Source organism: Poeciliopsis prolifica, unplaced genomic scaffold, assembly GCF_027474105.1.
Source record: "Poeciliopsis prolifica strain line A6 unplaced genomic scaffold, Auburn_PproV2 SCAFFOLD006, whole genome shotgun sequence".
Taxonomy (NCBI): Eukaryota; Metazoa; Chordata; class Actinopteri; order Cyprinodontiformes; family Poeciliidae; genus Poeciliopsis; species Poeciliopsis prolifica.
The window spans coordinates 11,601,847-11,618,882 of NW_026562381.1; the positions used below are offsets into that span (position 1 = coordinate 11,601,847).

Genomic DNA, 17,036 nt, shown 5'->3' on the forward strand with positions numbered 1-17,036 from the left:
TTCCATTAAGAACGTTAATGCCAAACATGCATCGACTCAGTTTTGGAATTGATATTGAATGCTAATTTTAAGTATATTGAAGTGCCTGGAGCTAGTTTTGAGAATTATTCTTCAGTAATGTTCTACTGGCAATATACAGTTTGACAAAAATATAACAAAAATCTAACTATGTTATTGTTAGACTTGAGTGATTAAATATTTCCCCAGATAAGAGAAAAAACAAAACAAGGGAAACCGCTAGCTTCTTCTTTCAGCAGGAACTACAAACCGAAACAGACTAAAACTCCCGTGAAGCACCTCAGCGGATGGACGCCACTGCGCAGGCGCAGGGCAAACGGTCGGCGCGGACGAATTTGAGTTTCCATTGAACCGACAGAGGCAGAGTTGGGGGTGTGTGGATTGTGTTTTTAAACTTTTTAGCAATGTAGACATGGCGACGCTGCTAAACTTGTCGGATTCGGACAGTTCGAATCTGAGCGACCAGTCTGTCGGAACTCGGAACAGCAACCGGAGTCTGAGAATCGCAGAACAGGAGAGGAGGAAGAACGAGGCGGAGGAGCCCTTCGTTTTGGCCTTGAAATATTTCTCTGAAGGTAGGTCCACAAACAAAAACAGTTGGATTCATAGCCATCAACGGAACAGTACTGTAGTTGTAAACTTCAGCACAATAATGAACAGAAACATGTAACAGGCAGAATATAAGAGAGAAAGTAAAATGTCTTTATAAATAGCTTATGGTGTATTATCGTAACGCAGAGGAAGACGAACCTACATGAGGATTATAAAAATCTCTTACAGAGCAGTAGTCAACTAGGAAACCCTCACATTTTCTCTACTTTCCCTGTATCAAAAAGCTAAATGTTGTATTTATTTACGCCGTACACAATATTTGAGATAAACAAGCAATTATTTATAAATGTTAGTTACAACCAGGGTTACTGGATCTCTAGATTATCACAGTAATAGCATAAACTGTAGTTATATGTTCTGCATAGATGGGATACTTTATTATTTACTATATTACTTTACTCCATGCAATTCAGTGCACATTACATGACTGTGAAATGTTATTGCAGTGTCTCAAGCAAAGACTGTGCCTCTCTTGGTGAATAAATAGTCCAACACAAAAAATATAATTAATAAACCTTCTGCAAATGGATAAATCAAAAGAAATGAACTAATGGGACCAGCAAAATAAAACATGGTACCCATCTCAAACGATAAAACAGTAGTGTAGCAAGTGTATCGATTTCAAACAAAAAGTTTCTATTTAGATTTAATTTAATGGCATGTGGAAAATTATTCATACTTTTCTCAGTAATAGGTGAAAGAACAATGATTAGCTAGCATTACTGGAATTAAGCCCAACTTATAAAGGTCTTCATCAACTTATAAAGGTCTTCATTGGTAATTTGGCAATTTATTTTTGGTGAGGAACTCCTGAAAAGTCAAATTTAATTGGATTTTGCCCTGAACATGACACTAACAATGACATGTCCACAAAAAAGCAACCCTAAAAACATGTTGTATTGATCTGTTTACATGGTCTCTGTTTTGGCACACCTGAACATTTCCTTTGAGGACACATTTTAGTCTGGATATCCAGTTCATTTTGAGTTTAATTTCTTCTTATTTTAGTTTTAATTTTTAAGAGTTGTTTAAACCACTGTTCTGTGAACGAGAAATTGTTCTTTACAACTATCATAGTTATAGAAATGAGCAAAGAAAATATAAATACAAGCCACTTAAACGGTCATACAAGATAAAAATAAAAAGGTTGTAAACGTTTAAAAAGTTTTAACAGAAATTTATTTGTGCAGAGCTGTTTCAGGAGGTTATTATGTTTTAAATGCTCTGACTTGCATATCTAATCTGTAGATATATACTTGTATTCTTTGGAAATGTTTATTTTCTCATGGTATTCCTTCACATCCAACCTCTGAAGTTGCATTTCTATCATTCTGATGTGTCTTCCTTGCCTCCCTCGCTGTCCTTTAGTGGAAGCAGGCACTCCTGTAACTGGAAACGATGAGCTGGAGAACAATCTGGTGCAGGTGGAGAAAGTGGCGTTCAGCAGGGGTTTGTCCCCAGAGGCCATTTCTGTCATGCTCGACTTTGCTATGAGCCTACGCATGGGTAAGCCCGCCACTTAGCTGCTCTTTTGAGGCACATTACTGCAACTTTTACACTTTAGCACAGCAAACTGAAGAACATACTATGTGATTAGGAAACATTAGTATTTTACCAACTAAGTTGCCCAGGAATTCCCAAACCTTTCCATGCTATGGCCCCATCAAACGACATTAATTTCTGGCCAGGAACCCCCTTTGCAAGCCCACAGACAATGCTGCAAATTATGTAAAGAAACATTGAATTTTACAGTTTTTTTCCTCACTTTTATTTACTATTGGACAATTACTGCATTTGTTTAGCATTTGTTAACGAGTTCTGTGGTGGAAAATTTTTTTATCAGATAATATATTATGACAATTAATCTGATGTTCAGATACAAATGTTCACCACAAATCCCTCTTTTGATAAAAAAGTATGTAACGTTTTTATATTAATACCATCAAACAGTATTTAATCTCTACAGTTTAGGATTTTGCAGAAGTGACCTCAACAGCAGGGCAGCTTCAAACTGCATCTCTAGTTTGAAGAGCAAAGCAACTTGATAAAGTTGGCTTCCAGTCAGAAAAATGAGAAAGAGTAACATTTTCCTGAATTTCCCATCTGTGAGATAATATCTAATATCTGCATCTTCAATAAGTTGTTTTAACTTATATTTAAAACACAAAAACAAAACAATACATTTATGTAAAAAGATAATTAAAAATGTATTTTATTCCTTTTTTATTTTAAATTTTTAAAATGTTTTTCTCTTCACTCCAACTTTCTGAGGCGCCCCCTAGAGGCCCACACTTTGAAAAACACTGAACAATCACGTAAACAGAAAATACTCCAACAACCGGCATGTTTATGACAACTTTCTCTATTTCATTCGGAAAGTCTTAAAGTGTAAAACAAAACATTTTATTTGAATTTTTGCTGATGATATGAGAGATGATATAATGGACTAGTGAGTTGTAAAAACGCATGCCACCTTTTGTAGAAAATGCTATGTTAATCTGTGATTTACCTGTTGACGTTTGGTACTTTTCTGGATTTATTACGTCTGCAGGGACCAGTCCATGTGCACGGGTGTTGAAGTGTCTGCTTCCCGCTTCAGTGGTGCCACAGAAGGCTGTGGTCCAAGCCATAGTTTGGCTCACTGTTCGGAAATTACCCATCAGCAGTCAGGTTTGTGAAAATCCAATCAATTCCACACATTAACATCCAAATAGCGTAGATTAGAAAAACACGGCACAGATATATATATTTTTTATTTTCACTAGTAATGTTAAAATGAAGTTGATCTGGCTCTTATTCGGGCAGCTTTGTTTGTATGTTTTGGATTTCTATGTTTTTCTCTCTGAAATTTTTAGGTTTTATTTATAAAATGGGTGCTGACTGTTTTCGACATGATCGATGCGAAGGACAAGCTTCGAGCCATTTATGGCTTCATCTTCAGCTTCGTCACAGATGAAAATCTGGTATGTGACTCATCTTCTCTGCGTTGATTTAATTTGAAACTTATTTACTTCTCGGAAAATGGTGGGAAGTAATGGTAGCATTTTGGGGGTTTGTTTCCTGTAATATCTATTAAAACATTTCTGTTGATAGTTGAGAGAGAAGTAAATAATTTGAAACATGAAAATAAGAGCAGATAAACACTATTTTAACACTTTACACACCATTCTTTAATCCTTTGAGAGATGCCCATTTTATTTCCAATGAAAAAAACTACTTTGTTGTATAAATATAATTTAAAATCCAAAATGACAGCGAAATTAATAATTATCACCAATAACTCAGACATGCAGCTAAGTCTCATAATCGTGATTAATAATATACCGAAGTCATAATATGATGTAGTTAAGTCAACTCTGTTATTGTATGTCATTATTATAAGATAAATGAGTCATAATCATGAGGTACAATTCAAAGTTATGCTAAATTATGACATTCTAATAATCATGAGGTCATTATGAGATTCATATTTAATAGCTAGCTATTTTATTTTTGTTAGGTGGTATAAATTCAAAAAATTATGTCATAAATACCTTTTGCTGTATGAAAATTGTTAAATAACAGAGTTGTAATAATGAGATGACCAACTTTAAAGAAACAAGTCGCTGGTGTTGAGTCTCAGTTATCAAATCCAGCTGGACTTCTTTTCTGTCTTCTTCAAGATGTTTCTACTCTGACCTAAAAGACTGAACATGGTTGAGCCGTTTGCAGCCAGTAGCAGTGAGAACAGACACACCAATAGAGAAATTAAGGTCACAGATTGAGTATTAACAGCTCAATAGTTGGGTCGTTGTTGCTTGATGGTCCAAACTCCCTCATAATGCTGTCTGAGTTGTTTTGGTCTCTTGTCCAAAGGTGTGAAATGCTATAAAACAGTGTGGAGATACGAGTCAGAGATGCAGAGTCCTTGTTCACTGTTGGTTTTTCATTATTTAACATAGGTGGGATCGTTCACTGCTCTCAGATTAGCATGTAAATGGTAACATGGTCAATGGCCTGTACTTGCATATTCTAAATGCTTCATTCACCTATTCACACGCTGATGATGGTGAATGTGGCATATTTCTTTTTCTGGATGAATGTCCTTTCACCTTTAGGGGTAAATTAACTATCCAGATGGAAGAATTGGTGACTTGGTATTCCTGGCCTCAAATCATTGAACACTTTTGGATTAAATTAGAGTTGTGATCCAGGCCTTCATGTCCAACATCAGTGTCTGACCTAAAAAATGCAACCTGTTCATCTACCGTCTATACCTGCAAGGGTCAGAGCAAAATTGATTTAACTTTAATTATATGGAATATAAACTGATGTTTATATTTTCTCATGTTATGAACAAGACTTTACATTTTTTTCTTCTTGTTTTTTTTCAGTGCCCTTTCATTTGCCACTTGTTGTATCTTTTAACTACAAAGGAAAATGGTAAGCTAGGCTTTAATATTTATTTTTCTGTTATCACTGTTTCCTTCACATCTGTGAAAAATATTAACAGTATTTTTCTTTTCTTATTCCACTGCAGTGCGTGTCTTCAGAGTCAGGAAGCTACTGGAGCTGCAGTCTAAACTAGTAAACTTTCTGTTGATTTTTCTGTCTGTCACTATTTTACCCTTTCTTTTTTCTGGGTTTTCTGTCTTTTGGTCTTTTCTGTATTTGACTCTTTTCTGACTCTTTCATTTGGTATTTCTGTCTTTTGTTGTTTCACTCTCTTTTCTCACATCCTTCTTTCCCTCCGTCTTTGATTTCTGAAGTGGAGCGTTATGATTATTGGGTGATAGGATCATATATCTCCTGACTTGCCAGAGAGATACTATGGAAATATCTTGTTCAAGTCATAAACGAGTAAAAACATGTAAACTTTTTGTAAAAACATCTGCAGTTTTCTCATGGGACTTATTATTTTTTGCAACAACAGAACTGATTGTTGTATTTTTGGGAATCTGCAGATGTCTTTTATGCATTGTATTGCACTTCTCTCTTGTCTCCTCAGGGAAGGCAGCCTTACCTGCTGTACCTTCTGTCTCTCTATAAAGTGTTTTGCCCTGAGCTGGTGACGCTCTCCATGCCATCCCGGATGAAGGTTTGTACTCTAGTTTCAAACTTAAAGCTTCTCTAATAATGCTTTAAGTAAACTCTAAACAGTAATGAAACACAACTGGTCTTTGATTTCTCGCAGAGTGGGTTTAAGAATCACATTTCCCCCTGGAAGACGGCTCTAATCAGAGTCCAGAAGAGGAACAGCGTGCAGGTCGCCTCCAGCATCAGTCTGGCCTTCACTGTCAGAGATAAGACCGCCTCTCGGAAAAGGGTGGGTTCCCCAGCATATTATTCAGAGAGTTTAAATTATTTCTGCAGCACTTGACATATTGCTGCTGCTTTCCCAGTATTATTGCAACATTTCATCACCACCCCAGAGGCTCCAAGTGTTTCCTCCAAATGGAAAACAGCCTATATGTCTGTTTTTATCCTGTTACCAGTAACAGGATCAGAAAGTACATCTATAATGAACAAGTAAATTTTTTATTTAATTTCATTTAGTTTGTATTTGTAAATCATAAATAAATATTATTCCTTACAGCAAAATGAACACCCAAGTTTAGTTTCGCATAAAATTTCACACATATCAATTTAAAGAAATGGTTTTTGATAGTATTGAATGAAATCTTTTGTTTTGCTTTTCCAGAAACACGCCCACCTGGAGCTGCCATCTCTGAGCCCCGTCACCATGAAGGAGCCCCAGGCGGCGCAGAGCTCCAGTAGGAAGCTGGTTCCTCTGCAGCAGATCCAGTCCTTCGCTCAGCTGCTGCAAAACATGCATCGCATCGAGGTACACCGTCCCTGGACTAAGACTTTTCTTATATTGAAAATGGTACTTCACAAGACATTTTTTGCTTTAAAAACCAAATTATTAAGGAAAGAGAGAAAGAAAAGTCTTTTTTAAAAATATATTTTCTAGGTACTTCATATCCAAATTGTGAACTACTGGCCTTAAAGTTGCACATTTAGCTTAGTAGTAATCACTTATGTTACTTTAAACACATTTACTAGACCTGTCGCAATAAGTAATTAATTACTTAATTGAATGATAAATTAAAATTAGCTCAATAGTTTATAATTTTTGTATTTCTACCAAAAACTGGATGACAAAAGTCTTCAGTCTGATGAATTGGTCTCAACTTCTTTTGAAGGAGAATTTTGCTTACAGAGACTTTATGATTCATTTTATTTGTTGTTTTTGTTATTTATTTTGGATACTTAAAATATCTTCCAGCTGCAGTGTTGAATGTTCATTAGGATTTAAAGTTTATTGATCTTTACGAATGTGTTTTTAACATAATTACCATTATATTACCTGAAAACAGTCTCAAAACAGTGATATTAATGTGCATCCCAATAACTTCTTGGACAATTTGTCATCTAGAAAAATGTGTTATTGTGACAAGCCCAGAGTCTTTCATTTTAAAATTCATCTCAGCGCTGAATCTGATTCTGGTGTGTTGCCGCCTCACCGCAACATGGTGGTGCTGTTGCACCGTCTAATCTGGATGACGTGCAGCGCATTTAAATCTCAGTCCAGCACAGGTGGCCCCATGGCTGTAATTGTTTTACTAGATTAGAGGATAAACCCGCTTTATGAGCGCTGTGCTCCTCATTAACTTTACCACTATATGTTTTTGCTCCTCACAGATGTCATTAGAGGTTTATCTGCCCTGAATGAGTAATAAAAGCAAAAAATAAAAAATAAAATAAAATGAGTCTGTGTAACACATAAATTCACCTCTTTATTTGCACACAACACGGCTTATAAAAGACAACCAAAGATCTTTCTTAACTGTTGTTTTTGTTTTAATTGTGCATAAAACAGTTCTTTTATTGCATTGATTATATTGGTAAAGGATCAACACTTTATCGCTTCTTGTTAGAATTGTGTCTGTTCATAGTTTGTCTCCTTTTTATTCTCATTTATCTATTTAACTGGCCGCATCTCCGTGTTTTGAGGCAGCTGCTTGTGGGCTGTTACTGGATTCCCAGCTTGGCTTGACTTTTTGTATCAGCCGAAGTTATTATAGTGAACTACAACCAATGGAATAACAAAAACTGAAATAGAGAGAACATTTTCATTAACTGAAATAAATAAAAATGGTAATTAATGGGAAAAAACTATAACTAACTGTAACTATATTGTACGTTTATAAAACGTACTGAAATTGTAGATATGAAATCCTTAGTTTTTGTGTTTATGAATTTATTTATTAGTCTTTTGAACAGATATGAGTTTTATATACCCTCTCTCCCCAAGCAGTTTACGTCAGTTGTCGGTAAATCACGGTATTCATATGCTTCTTGGCAATACAAAATAGCGACAGCAAAAGTTGGAAGCAAACAATAATTGCATTCATTTTTAAAAAACAGTATTTGTTGTGGAGTATTCATTAGCCAATCGATGTAAGCATAATCAAAGTTCTTCTACCATTTTGAATTCGGCACCTAAAAGTCAGCCACAATCGGGAAGAACTAACTACTGTAACTAATAAAAACTAAACAATATTTGTCTAATGACAACTAATAAAATCTAGCAAACACACTATAAAATCTAAAAAAAGTCACAGTGAAATTAAACTAAACTCTAATTAAAATTATAACTGTTAAAAGCATTAACTCTCCTAATGCTGGTAAACAGGATAAAGTAAAACAACAGATTCTGTATTTTAATGTGAAGTTTGACTTTCTGAGCATGTTTTTTTTTTTTTTTCATTAAAATGTGCCTCTGGATGCCTGTCTGTGTTGATGGGTGTGCTGTAATGTTTTTATTGGGTTGTTCCTCCGCCAGCTGCCGGCTCAGATGGGCTCTCTGCTGGGTTCCAGGCTGGCTCTGCAGTACCTGGACTGCGTGCAGGATGAGTCGGCCCTCCTGCGACTCAACTTCTGGCTCGGCTATGCTCTCCATGAAGGTAAATGAGATATGATTGGACGTGAAGCTGCAAAACTGCTGTGACATCATCATCATCGACAAGCAGAATTAAAGCTGACCTTGAGCTGAACTCCAGCAGATTACTGAGTTTTCTAACCAAAGGGAATTATTTTAGGAGAAGCGATAAAAAAATCTAGAATAATTTGTTTTATTTGTCTGTTTGACTTACTAAATTTTCTTCTTTCTTGGTCAGAGTTTTTGTTCTGCAGCGATGGAGGAGCCAATAAGAACCCGGAGGAAGCGCTACAGGTTTTAAACCGGCTGCTGTCGGCACAGCACTTCCTGCAGGTGAGCATTTCATTGCATGTGTTCATTTATTTTATATTTATGCAATATTTCTGAGATTTAAATGAATAATTTTATTATGTTGTTTACTTATTAGTATAGGAATAAAATTTTGCCCAATATGTACTTTTTAAATGTACAGTTGAATGACATTGAAGTCTCTTTGTCTAAAGTCAGAATTCTGACGTTTTTTCCAACTTAGAATCAGAATTGTTAAACTGTTAATGCACCATAAAACAAATCTAACAACCAAATCATAAACTCTAATCTAACAAATAAATTGAATGTATGGAAGACAATTAGGACCACCCAAAAAAAAAAAGGATTCAGATTTTTTTCTTAGAATTATTTTTTTTCTCAGAAGTTTTACCTTTTTCCTCTCAAAATTCAGACTTTTTCTCAGAATTTTGACTCTTTTTCTCAGAATTCCAACTTGTTTCTCAGAACTCTGAGATTTTTGTTTTTCAGAATTCTGACTTTTGTTTCCCTCCGAATTCTGAGGTTTTCTTCTCAGAATCAGAATTGTTTAAATACTCATTCTGCACCATCAAACAAATATAATCTTAAAAATTCTACCAAATGAATTCGGGACATTATCTAAGGATATTTGGTTATTTAATTGGATCTTGACACAGATTTAAAATTATGAGAAAAAAGTCAGAATTCAATCTAAATAAATTGCTGCCCCATGTTTTAATTAAACACTGCTTTTGTCCAATAGGAGGGGTTTAACAGCTCTGACGCCTTCCTGTACAAATTCCTGAACGTTTGGGACGGATCTCTACTGCGTCCTCAGATCCTCGGCCTCCTGAGCAACATTCCCGTCATTCCGAGCTCCCGTGAGTGTCAGAAAAACAAAAACAAAATGCTGCTTTTTATCTTACTTGCTACGTAGAATGGTAACTGATAGACACAGCTTTATTAGAAAATGTGAGCAGTTTGTTGATCAGGAATAATTGTGATATTTTCTTTCCTGTTCAGAAATCAAGACGTTGCTGTTCGATCCTCTCATGCAGCTTTTCTTCACGTCCTCGCTGTTTTTTAAGGTCAGTTTGCTGTTTGAGGCAAAAGTTGTTAAAACTGGGACAAATCTGGGTGTTCTCAACGTTAAAGTGTTTTTAAACACTTATTTTTAAATCCTGTTTTTTAAAATATGCATCCGTCTCTGATCTCCATGTCCATTCTTCCATCCATCTGTGAATCAGTTTGTTTATTTATTCATCCGTCCAGTAAATTGTATATTCATCCATCTGTTTTTCCATCCATTCATTTTCTCTCCGACATGTTTCCATCTGTTTTTTTTCTCCATTCATCCATTTGTTCTTTCTTTCATCAGTCCATCTATCCATTCATTGTTTCATCCATCCATTTTTTTTATCCTGACTTCCCTCCATCCGTTCATCTATCCAAACAAAAGAGGCTAAACAGAAATGTAAGAGATGAAAAGTTTGACCTTAAAATGGTCAGAAATCCTGAATCGTACTCACATTGTAGCTCTATGTTGACTGGATCTTTATGGTTGCAGCTAATGCGTGTTAGCCTTGCATACATTATAACCACTGCTCTCACTGAGTGTTTGATCTGTTCCTTTTCTCTCTGTGTTTCTGCAGTGTGGACTGATTGAATGTTTAAACCACATGCTGTTAAAATGGCTGACCTGGCACTCTGCGTACGCTCTGGAAGATGACCTGGACATCAGCCTCAACAGCCACACGTCCATGTGAGTTTCTCGTCCACTCCATTAAACCCGAGCCTGGAGAACAACTAGAGCATGGTTTTTATAAAAATCCACTCAATGCAAAAAAAATTAGAAACTTCAGCTCTTTTTCTTTTTTGAAGATGAGGCATATCTGTGCATTTTACTTTTTGGACAATCAATCAATACCACAATATAGATCGCAATAGACACATGATAATATATATGATACATGATAACACATGATAATATAGATTATTGAGTATTCACTGTGCTCTGATCCAGAACCACAGCTAAACAAGGTCGGTGAAATCAACTCACTCATTCTTTGGTTACCTCGCAACAACCTGTTAAGTACCTGGCGCAGCAGCATTTTAAGGTTTGCCTCATAACTGCTTGAAAATAAAAAAACAAATGATGTGGAGTGAAAACTGGATAAAGCAGGAAAGGTCACACCATCAGTTTTTCAGTACTTCAGATTTTGAAAACAAAAACGAATCAATTCTTATCGATATCGACTGATATGAAGCATTTACATTGTGATAAGTTTTTTATCCATATTGTCCAGCTGTTTTATAAATACTAGAAAAAAGTCAAATATGCAAATAAACAAAGCACTTGGTCCCAGTTTTTAGGAAGGAAATAAGCATTTTGTTGCCTGAAATGCAGTAACATAGCATTCATTTAGTGAACACTTCAGCAAAGGATGAATCTGTAGGTAAAAAAAGAAAAAAATTGACTGAATGAAAGGCTTATATTGTGATGGGGTTTTCAGTAATATATTCCAGCCCAAATAAAAATTATAATTCAGAATTGAGCCTTGAATATATCCCTGGCATGTCATGTAAAATTTGCTGACTCATTGGGTAAATCTGTCATTATTAACACCCCTCTGGATTGAGTTTCTGATATTTTCTGGTCTTGTGATCTTTCTCCGTCTTATCTAACATCGGTAAACGTGTGTTGAAAGTTTCCCTTGGTGTCAGTTGAGCAGACAGTTTCTGTTTGTGACCCTCTGCTCTGCTCTCTGTCTCAGAAACATAACCCTGTCAGGGTTCAAGGACTCTGTGATGGAGCTGGTTCACTTCGTGGGTCGGCTGGCCTCCCTGGGCCTCCAGCTGGAGGGCTGCCACTCTCTCTTGCTCAGCTTCATTCTGGATTTCTATGAGACAGTAAGTGAGAGCTGCTAACTGGGTGCTGCAAGTGTCTTTGCCAGTTTGGATCCAACTTGATTCAAAGCAGATTTTCTGGGCCAGTTTTACTCCTAGAAACTTTCTTTGAAATCCTCTTCACTCCTAAACATTAAGCATTTTTATTTTACTACAATTATCCTCAGGGAGTCACAAGCTTCAATCAAACATGTGAACATAATCTGTATGCATATAATACATTGTTATTAACTTCTGTTGTTATAAGTAGTTTGCCAGCACAAAAACAATCAAATCCCACTAGTTTCCTGACTTCCAACTGGAATCAAGATCAAACCGGATACAGCATAATTCCCAGATCTGAGATCTGACTTTGAGCTAAATGGAATGCAGCATTATTGGCCCAACATGAAAGTGTACATCAGTTTATAGGATGTCAATGCAGAACTCTGCAGACTCATAAAAGCTTTGATTAAGATTAAGAGCTGAAGAGTAATTTTTTTTCTCCCTCCTTCCTCAGGTTTGTGACACTTTCCTGAAGTTTGGTCTTCCCCTCGTGGTCATGCCTCCTCTAGGAGTTTTTTATCCGGCCTTTTTCGCTGCCGACCCAGTCAGCGTGGACAGACTGGCCTTCATCATGCACAGGTGGGAGACCATTCATCTGGTAGCATAAGCTCTGGTCTTTTACCCATTTAGTGGAGTTAAAATTGAAAACCTCCAGTGTATTTTATTATAAAGTGGAAGGCAAATGATTCATTATTTTTCTTAATTTAGAAATCTAAAATGAAACCCTCCTGTATACCTTAGTAGAACATGCTTTGACTCTTCTAGCTTTAAATAAACACAAACTTTCAATCTGGCCCATTTTTGTTTTTACAAATTAGTTCAAGCTCATTCAGACTGAACGTGGAACATGATATTCAAGTCTTGCTACATGTTTTTAATTGGATTTAGGTCTGGACTTTAAGAGTGTTTTCATACCCAACAGTCCAAAAGACCATCAGGTGGGATGGTTTTCAGTTGGTGCGGTTTGCTTTCACACTGTGATATCAAGTGAAGCAAGCCTTTTGAAGAAATAGGATGCAATGTCTTTCTTCACAAAATGTAAACAAAAATGGAGTAGCGTCAGATTTTTGCCTTTGTAGAATTTCTCTTTTGTCTTTGGTAAAAGACTGTGTCATTTCTCGCTCTTGTGCCAGACTCTTGAATTTGTTTTGGTTGCATTTACACTGCGCTATAACTGTCTTCCTGCTTTTGGAATGGTCTCTGGTCCGCTTGACGTTCACATATGCATTCAAGCTGCACCAGAGTTCACTTCGACAGAATCGTGACCAAGGTTTTAAGGCGGACCAGAGTTTGCTTTTTTGATCTGCACCAGAGTTTGATTGGATAGTCACACCTCCCTAAATGAATTGAACTTTCTAGACAAAGAAATCTGAGTTTGATGAAAGTGGACTAAGCAGAGCTAATGTGAACGCACCCTGACTGAGTCGTTCTAATAGGTCACAATGAGTTTTATTTAAGAGTAACAGAGTGAAAGAAATGCATGCCTCACAAGAACCTCAAAAACCAAGCTTAATTTTCCTTCTGTCCTACAATAATGCACCACTTTGTCACCTAAAATATCAATAAAATACATTGACGATATGAATTTCTACCTTAAGATAGCACTGTAAATGAAAATGGCTGAGGTGTGAAAAAGAACATGGTCTCATCACATATTGGCATGTAGAGGCCTGACAAAATCTGATGTGTGAAATTAAAGTCTTATTTCTAGCTTTAGAAATAGCTTTAAGTGATACTGTTACATAGAAAATGGGATTATATTTCTGTAATTAGTTGCATCATGTCTGTTTTGTTTAGGTACAAAGTGAACCTGATGTCTGCCAAGAGGCAGGAGAAAGTGACTGAGGTAAGGACGAACCTGTGGATCATTTTGCGTCAGTAATCCAGCTGTTTGTTTTAGAAACCGAGGTAGATGTTTGATATTCAGCCAGTCCGTCTGCGTAAACCTGATAACCATAATCTCCTCTCACATGAGAGTTTAGAAATGTTTATTTCAACACAGCTCCGACTTTTTCAGCAGGTTTTTCTCACTGCCGGCCGACCGGCTCGCCTGCAAATGCCACCAGATTGTTTTTATTAAGACCAGAGGTAGCAGAAAACGTTGTACTCAAGTAAGAGTAGCACTGCTTCAGGTGAAAGTAGAAAGTAGCCATCAAAGAAATTACTTAAATAATCCATATAAGTAACACAAATTATAAAATCAGGCAAAATAAAATTATTTCAACATAAAAGTGAAGCTTTAACAAAATCTGCAGGTGTTTGTGTCTGGTGAATGTTTGTTTGTCATTCATTGGGCAGAAAATCCAGAAATTTTACTTCAGTAAGAGCAGAAATAGTGTAACATATTTTTACTCAAGCAAAGGTAAGAAGTAGCCGTCCACGAAATTACTTAAGTAAGAGTAAGAAAGTATTTGGTAACTCAAGTACTGACTAACTTATCAAATGATCAGTAATTTAATATTCAAAAATTACATCACCAGAGGGACCAAAATATAAAATTAAATGGAATTATTTTGTATTTTTGGTCTAATTCATGGAAGTAACAAAAATTGACAAAATAAGGCAAAAGAAAATAAAAATATCTTATCAAACTAACAAAAACTGCAGATCTGTGTCTTGGAAATTTCTGATTAAAACATGTTTGTTCTTCATTCAGTGGATAGAAAATCTAGAAATTTTACTCAAGCAAGATCAGAAATACTTCATAATAAAGTAATTCAAGAGAAAGTAAAAAGTACAGTTACCAAAAATATTCCAAAAGTAAATTTTCCTCAAAAGGTTAGTTAAGAAAATGTAACTAATTACTACCGAACTCTGACTAAGATGACTTGCCTCGGTGTCGTTTCTGCAGCAGGCTTTTCACATCAGCCGCCAGATTTTCCGGGAGTTTAACCGCTACCAGGTGTTCATGGTGAATTGCCTGTGGAACTCCAACCTGTGCTATCCAGGATCAGACGTGCATCTGTCGGACGAGCTGCTCGCCAAGAGCGGCGTGCCGCAGTTCTCGACGCGCTTCGACCTCATCCACCACCCGGCCTTCGTGAGCTACGCTCTGGACTTCCACCACAAGGTCAGTGGGATTCTGGGAACAAATGGAGTTTAGTTAGGAGGAAGAAGAACAAGATGGGAGAATGAAAAATATTCATGTTCTCAGAGTTTATCCCCTCGACTGCTCTCTAAATCGTTTTTCTTCTTTCCTTATATATTTAATTTTTTGTTCCCTTTTTTCTTTCTTTCTTCCCCTCTTGTGTCATTACTTCCTTATTTGTGTCCTTCCTTTCTTCCTCACTTATTTGGTTCCTTTTTGTGTTCTTCATTGTTTTCTATGTCCCATTTTGTTTTATCCTTTCTTGTTTCTTTTCTCTCCTCTTATCATTCCTTTCTTTCTTCAATCTCTTTCCTTTGTTATTCATTTCCTTTTTTGTCTCCATCCTTCTTCAGTTCTTGTTCTTTCTTTTCTTTTTTGTTTTCTATGCTCCCTTGTCTTTTCTTGTTTCCTTCCATACTTCTTATTCTTCCTTCCTGTGTTCTTGATTTTCTTTTTTTCCTTCCTCTCGCTCCTTATTTATATATCTTCCATTTTTCCCCTCTTGTGCTTTTCATTCATTCTTCCATCTTTTTTCTCACTTAGCTCCTTCCTTCTGGTGTTTTTCCTTTTCTTCTTTGTTTCCTATGTCCCCTTCATATTGCCACTTCATTCCTTCCTTCCTTTTTCTTGTCCTTTCTTGCTTCATTGTGTCCTTTTGTCACTCATTTCCCTTTTTCTTTCCTTCATCTCTACTCTTTTAATTTGAATGTTTTACTACCCTCTTTTCTTCCTTTTCTCCTCTTCATTACTTTCTTTCTTCCTTCCTTCCTCACTTGTTTCTTTCCAGTCCTTCTTCCTCTGTCCTCTTCTTATGTCTGTCTTTCTCTATTATTTTTTTGTAGGTTTTATAAATGTTTGTCATAAATTCAGTATTTTATGTTTTATAAAAAGTGAAACTAGAAGTTTCCCAGGCAGAAACCCTGTCTGTTGTTTTTATGGATCAGTTTGGATTCTTGCTGTGCATTTTGCCAAACAGACCTACAACCAAGACAAATGAGTTTTAATGTATCCTTCAGAGATGACGCATTAATCAAGAGGGATATTTTATAATTAACGGCTGCCCTTTAAGATGTTTAATAATAAACATTCACCTTTTTTGGGGGGTTTGGGCCACCTGCGATCTTGTGAGATTTCCCACTGATTTCTGTCACTGAATATTAATGTCGTCTCTTTATCAGTGTTGGCCCGACAGAAAAGACACGGACCTCAATTCCATCAAGGTAAAACGAATCTCCTTTTCCGTTCTGTGTTCATTTAAGACGTCACGTCTCGTCTTGACTCACCTCAGTCATCCATCTTTGATCAAACAGTCCTTCAGATGTTTTCTGATGCGATCCCTGTGTGTTTTTCAGCAATCCAAGCCGTGGAGCTGGTACCTGGAGTATCTGTTCACCCAGGGCTTCGACGGCCTTAAAGACTTTTTGCAGAATAACATCAGCCGGAGGGTGACGATGGCGGGCGACGGGCGCGACGACGTGACGCAGAGCCAGGAGCTCGGATCTGCGCCGCAGATGAAACAACCACTATTATCTTAAGGATTTGTTTTAAAAGACATGTACATACTTAACCCTTTCTGCTTCCTGCAAGTCCTTCTCGTGTACATATTTTTTATGATGCTTATGCACTTTTAGTTGTTTACAAGGCATGCTAATAAAGTGTTTATTTTATATTGTGGTTCAATAAGTAGGTTTAACCCCTGAAATCTAGAGTATGGCATAAAGTTCTAGATAAATGAGTGATTTAGCTCCAGGATTAGATTTTTACAAGACAACACTGATAAATTGATGAGAAGAAGCTATTAATCGATAGGCCTGTCATGATAAACACAAGCTTTATCGTTATACACAAAAGGTGTTGTTTTACCACCATTTTAAAGTAATGTAACAATAATGGCATAATAATGTGAAACTTTCTTAAAGGTCAATAAACTTGAAATTCTAATGAACATTCAACACTGGGAATGGAAACTGTTTATATATCCCAAATAAACAAAGTAGAATATAAAAGTTTCTGTGAAGAAATTTGATGTTTAAAAAAAGAGCTAGTTGAGATCAAAGATCCAGACTGAAGATTTTTGTCACCCAGTTTGTGGTTAAAACAATAAATTATGCAAATGTAAATTATTGAGCCTGTTTTATGTTAATTTATCACCCA

At 36.3% G+C, this 17,036-nt stretch overlaps 1 protein-coding gene across 2 annotated transcripts; it reads left to right on the forward strand.

Annotated features, from left to right (window-relative positions):
- The first annotated feature begins 322 nt into the window (after positions 1 to 322).
- LOC129360261 (centromere protein I-like) lies at positions 323 to 16,549 on the forward strand. Of its 2 annotated transcripts, none has more exons than XM_055030364.1 (20): positions 323 to 593; positions 1,999 to 2,136; positions 3,182 to 3,300; positions 3,486 to 3,593; positions 5,004 to 5,052; positions 5,150 to 5,196; positions 5,618 to 5,707; positions 5,804 to 5,935; positions 6,311 to 6,454; positions 8,459 to 8,579; positions 8,793 to 8,887; positions 9,606 to 9,723; positions 9,866 to 9,930; positions 10,495 to 10,604; positions 11,617 to 11,752; positions 12,249 to 12,373; positions 13,592 to 13,640; positions 14,646 to 14,864; positions 16,061 to 16,102; positions 16,235 to 16,549. In XM_055030364.1, the coding sequence occupies exons 1-20, from the start codon at positions 431 to 433 to the stop codon at positions 16,415 to 16,417; spliced, it is 2,253 nt and encodes a 750-aa protein (XP_054886339.1). In that variant the 5' UTR covers positions 323 to 430; the 3' UTR covers positions 16,418 to 16,549. The 2 variants fall into 2 exon arrangements, with proteins under 2 accessions (XP_054886339.1, XP_054886340.1); XM_055030365.1 differs by having other exon boundaries at positions 14,649 to 14,864.
- The last annotated feature ends 487 nt before the right edge of the window (positions 16,550 to 17,036 follow it).

Bases quoted from the DNA above. Each gene is read 5' to 3' on its own strand.
- LOC129360261 (XM_055030364.1), top strand. From the start codon at position 431: ATGGCGACGCTGCTAAACTTGTCGGATTCGGACAGTTCGAATCTGAGC. The intron at 8,888-9,605 runs GTGAGCATTTCA...TTTGTCCAATAG, and splicing joins CGGCACAGCACTTCCTGCAG to GAGGGGTTTAACAGCTCTGA. The intron at 16,103-16,234 runs GTAAAACGAATC...TGTGTTTTTCAG, and splicing joins CGGACCTCAATTCCATCAAG to CAATCCAAGCCGTGGAGCTG.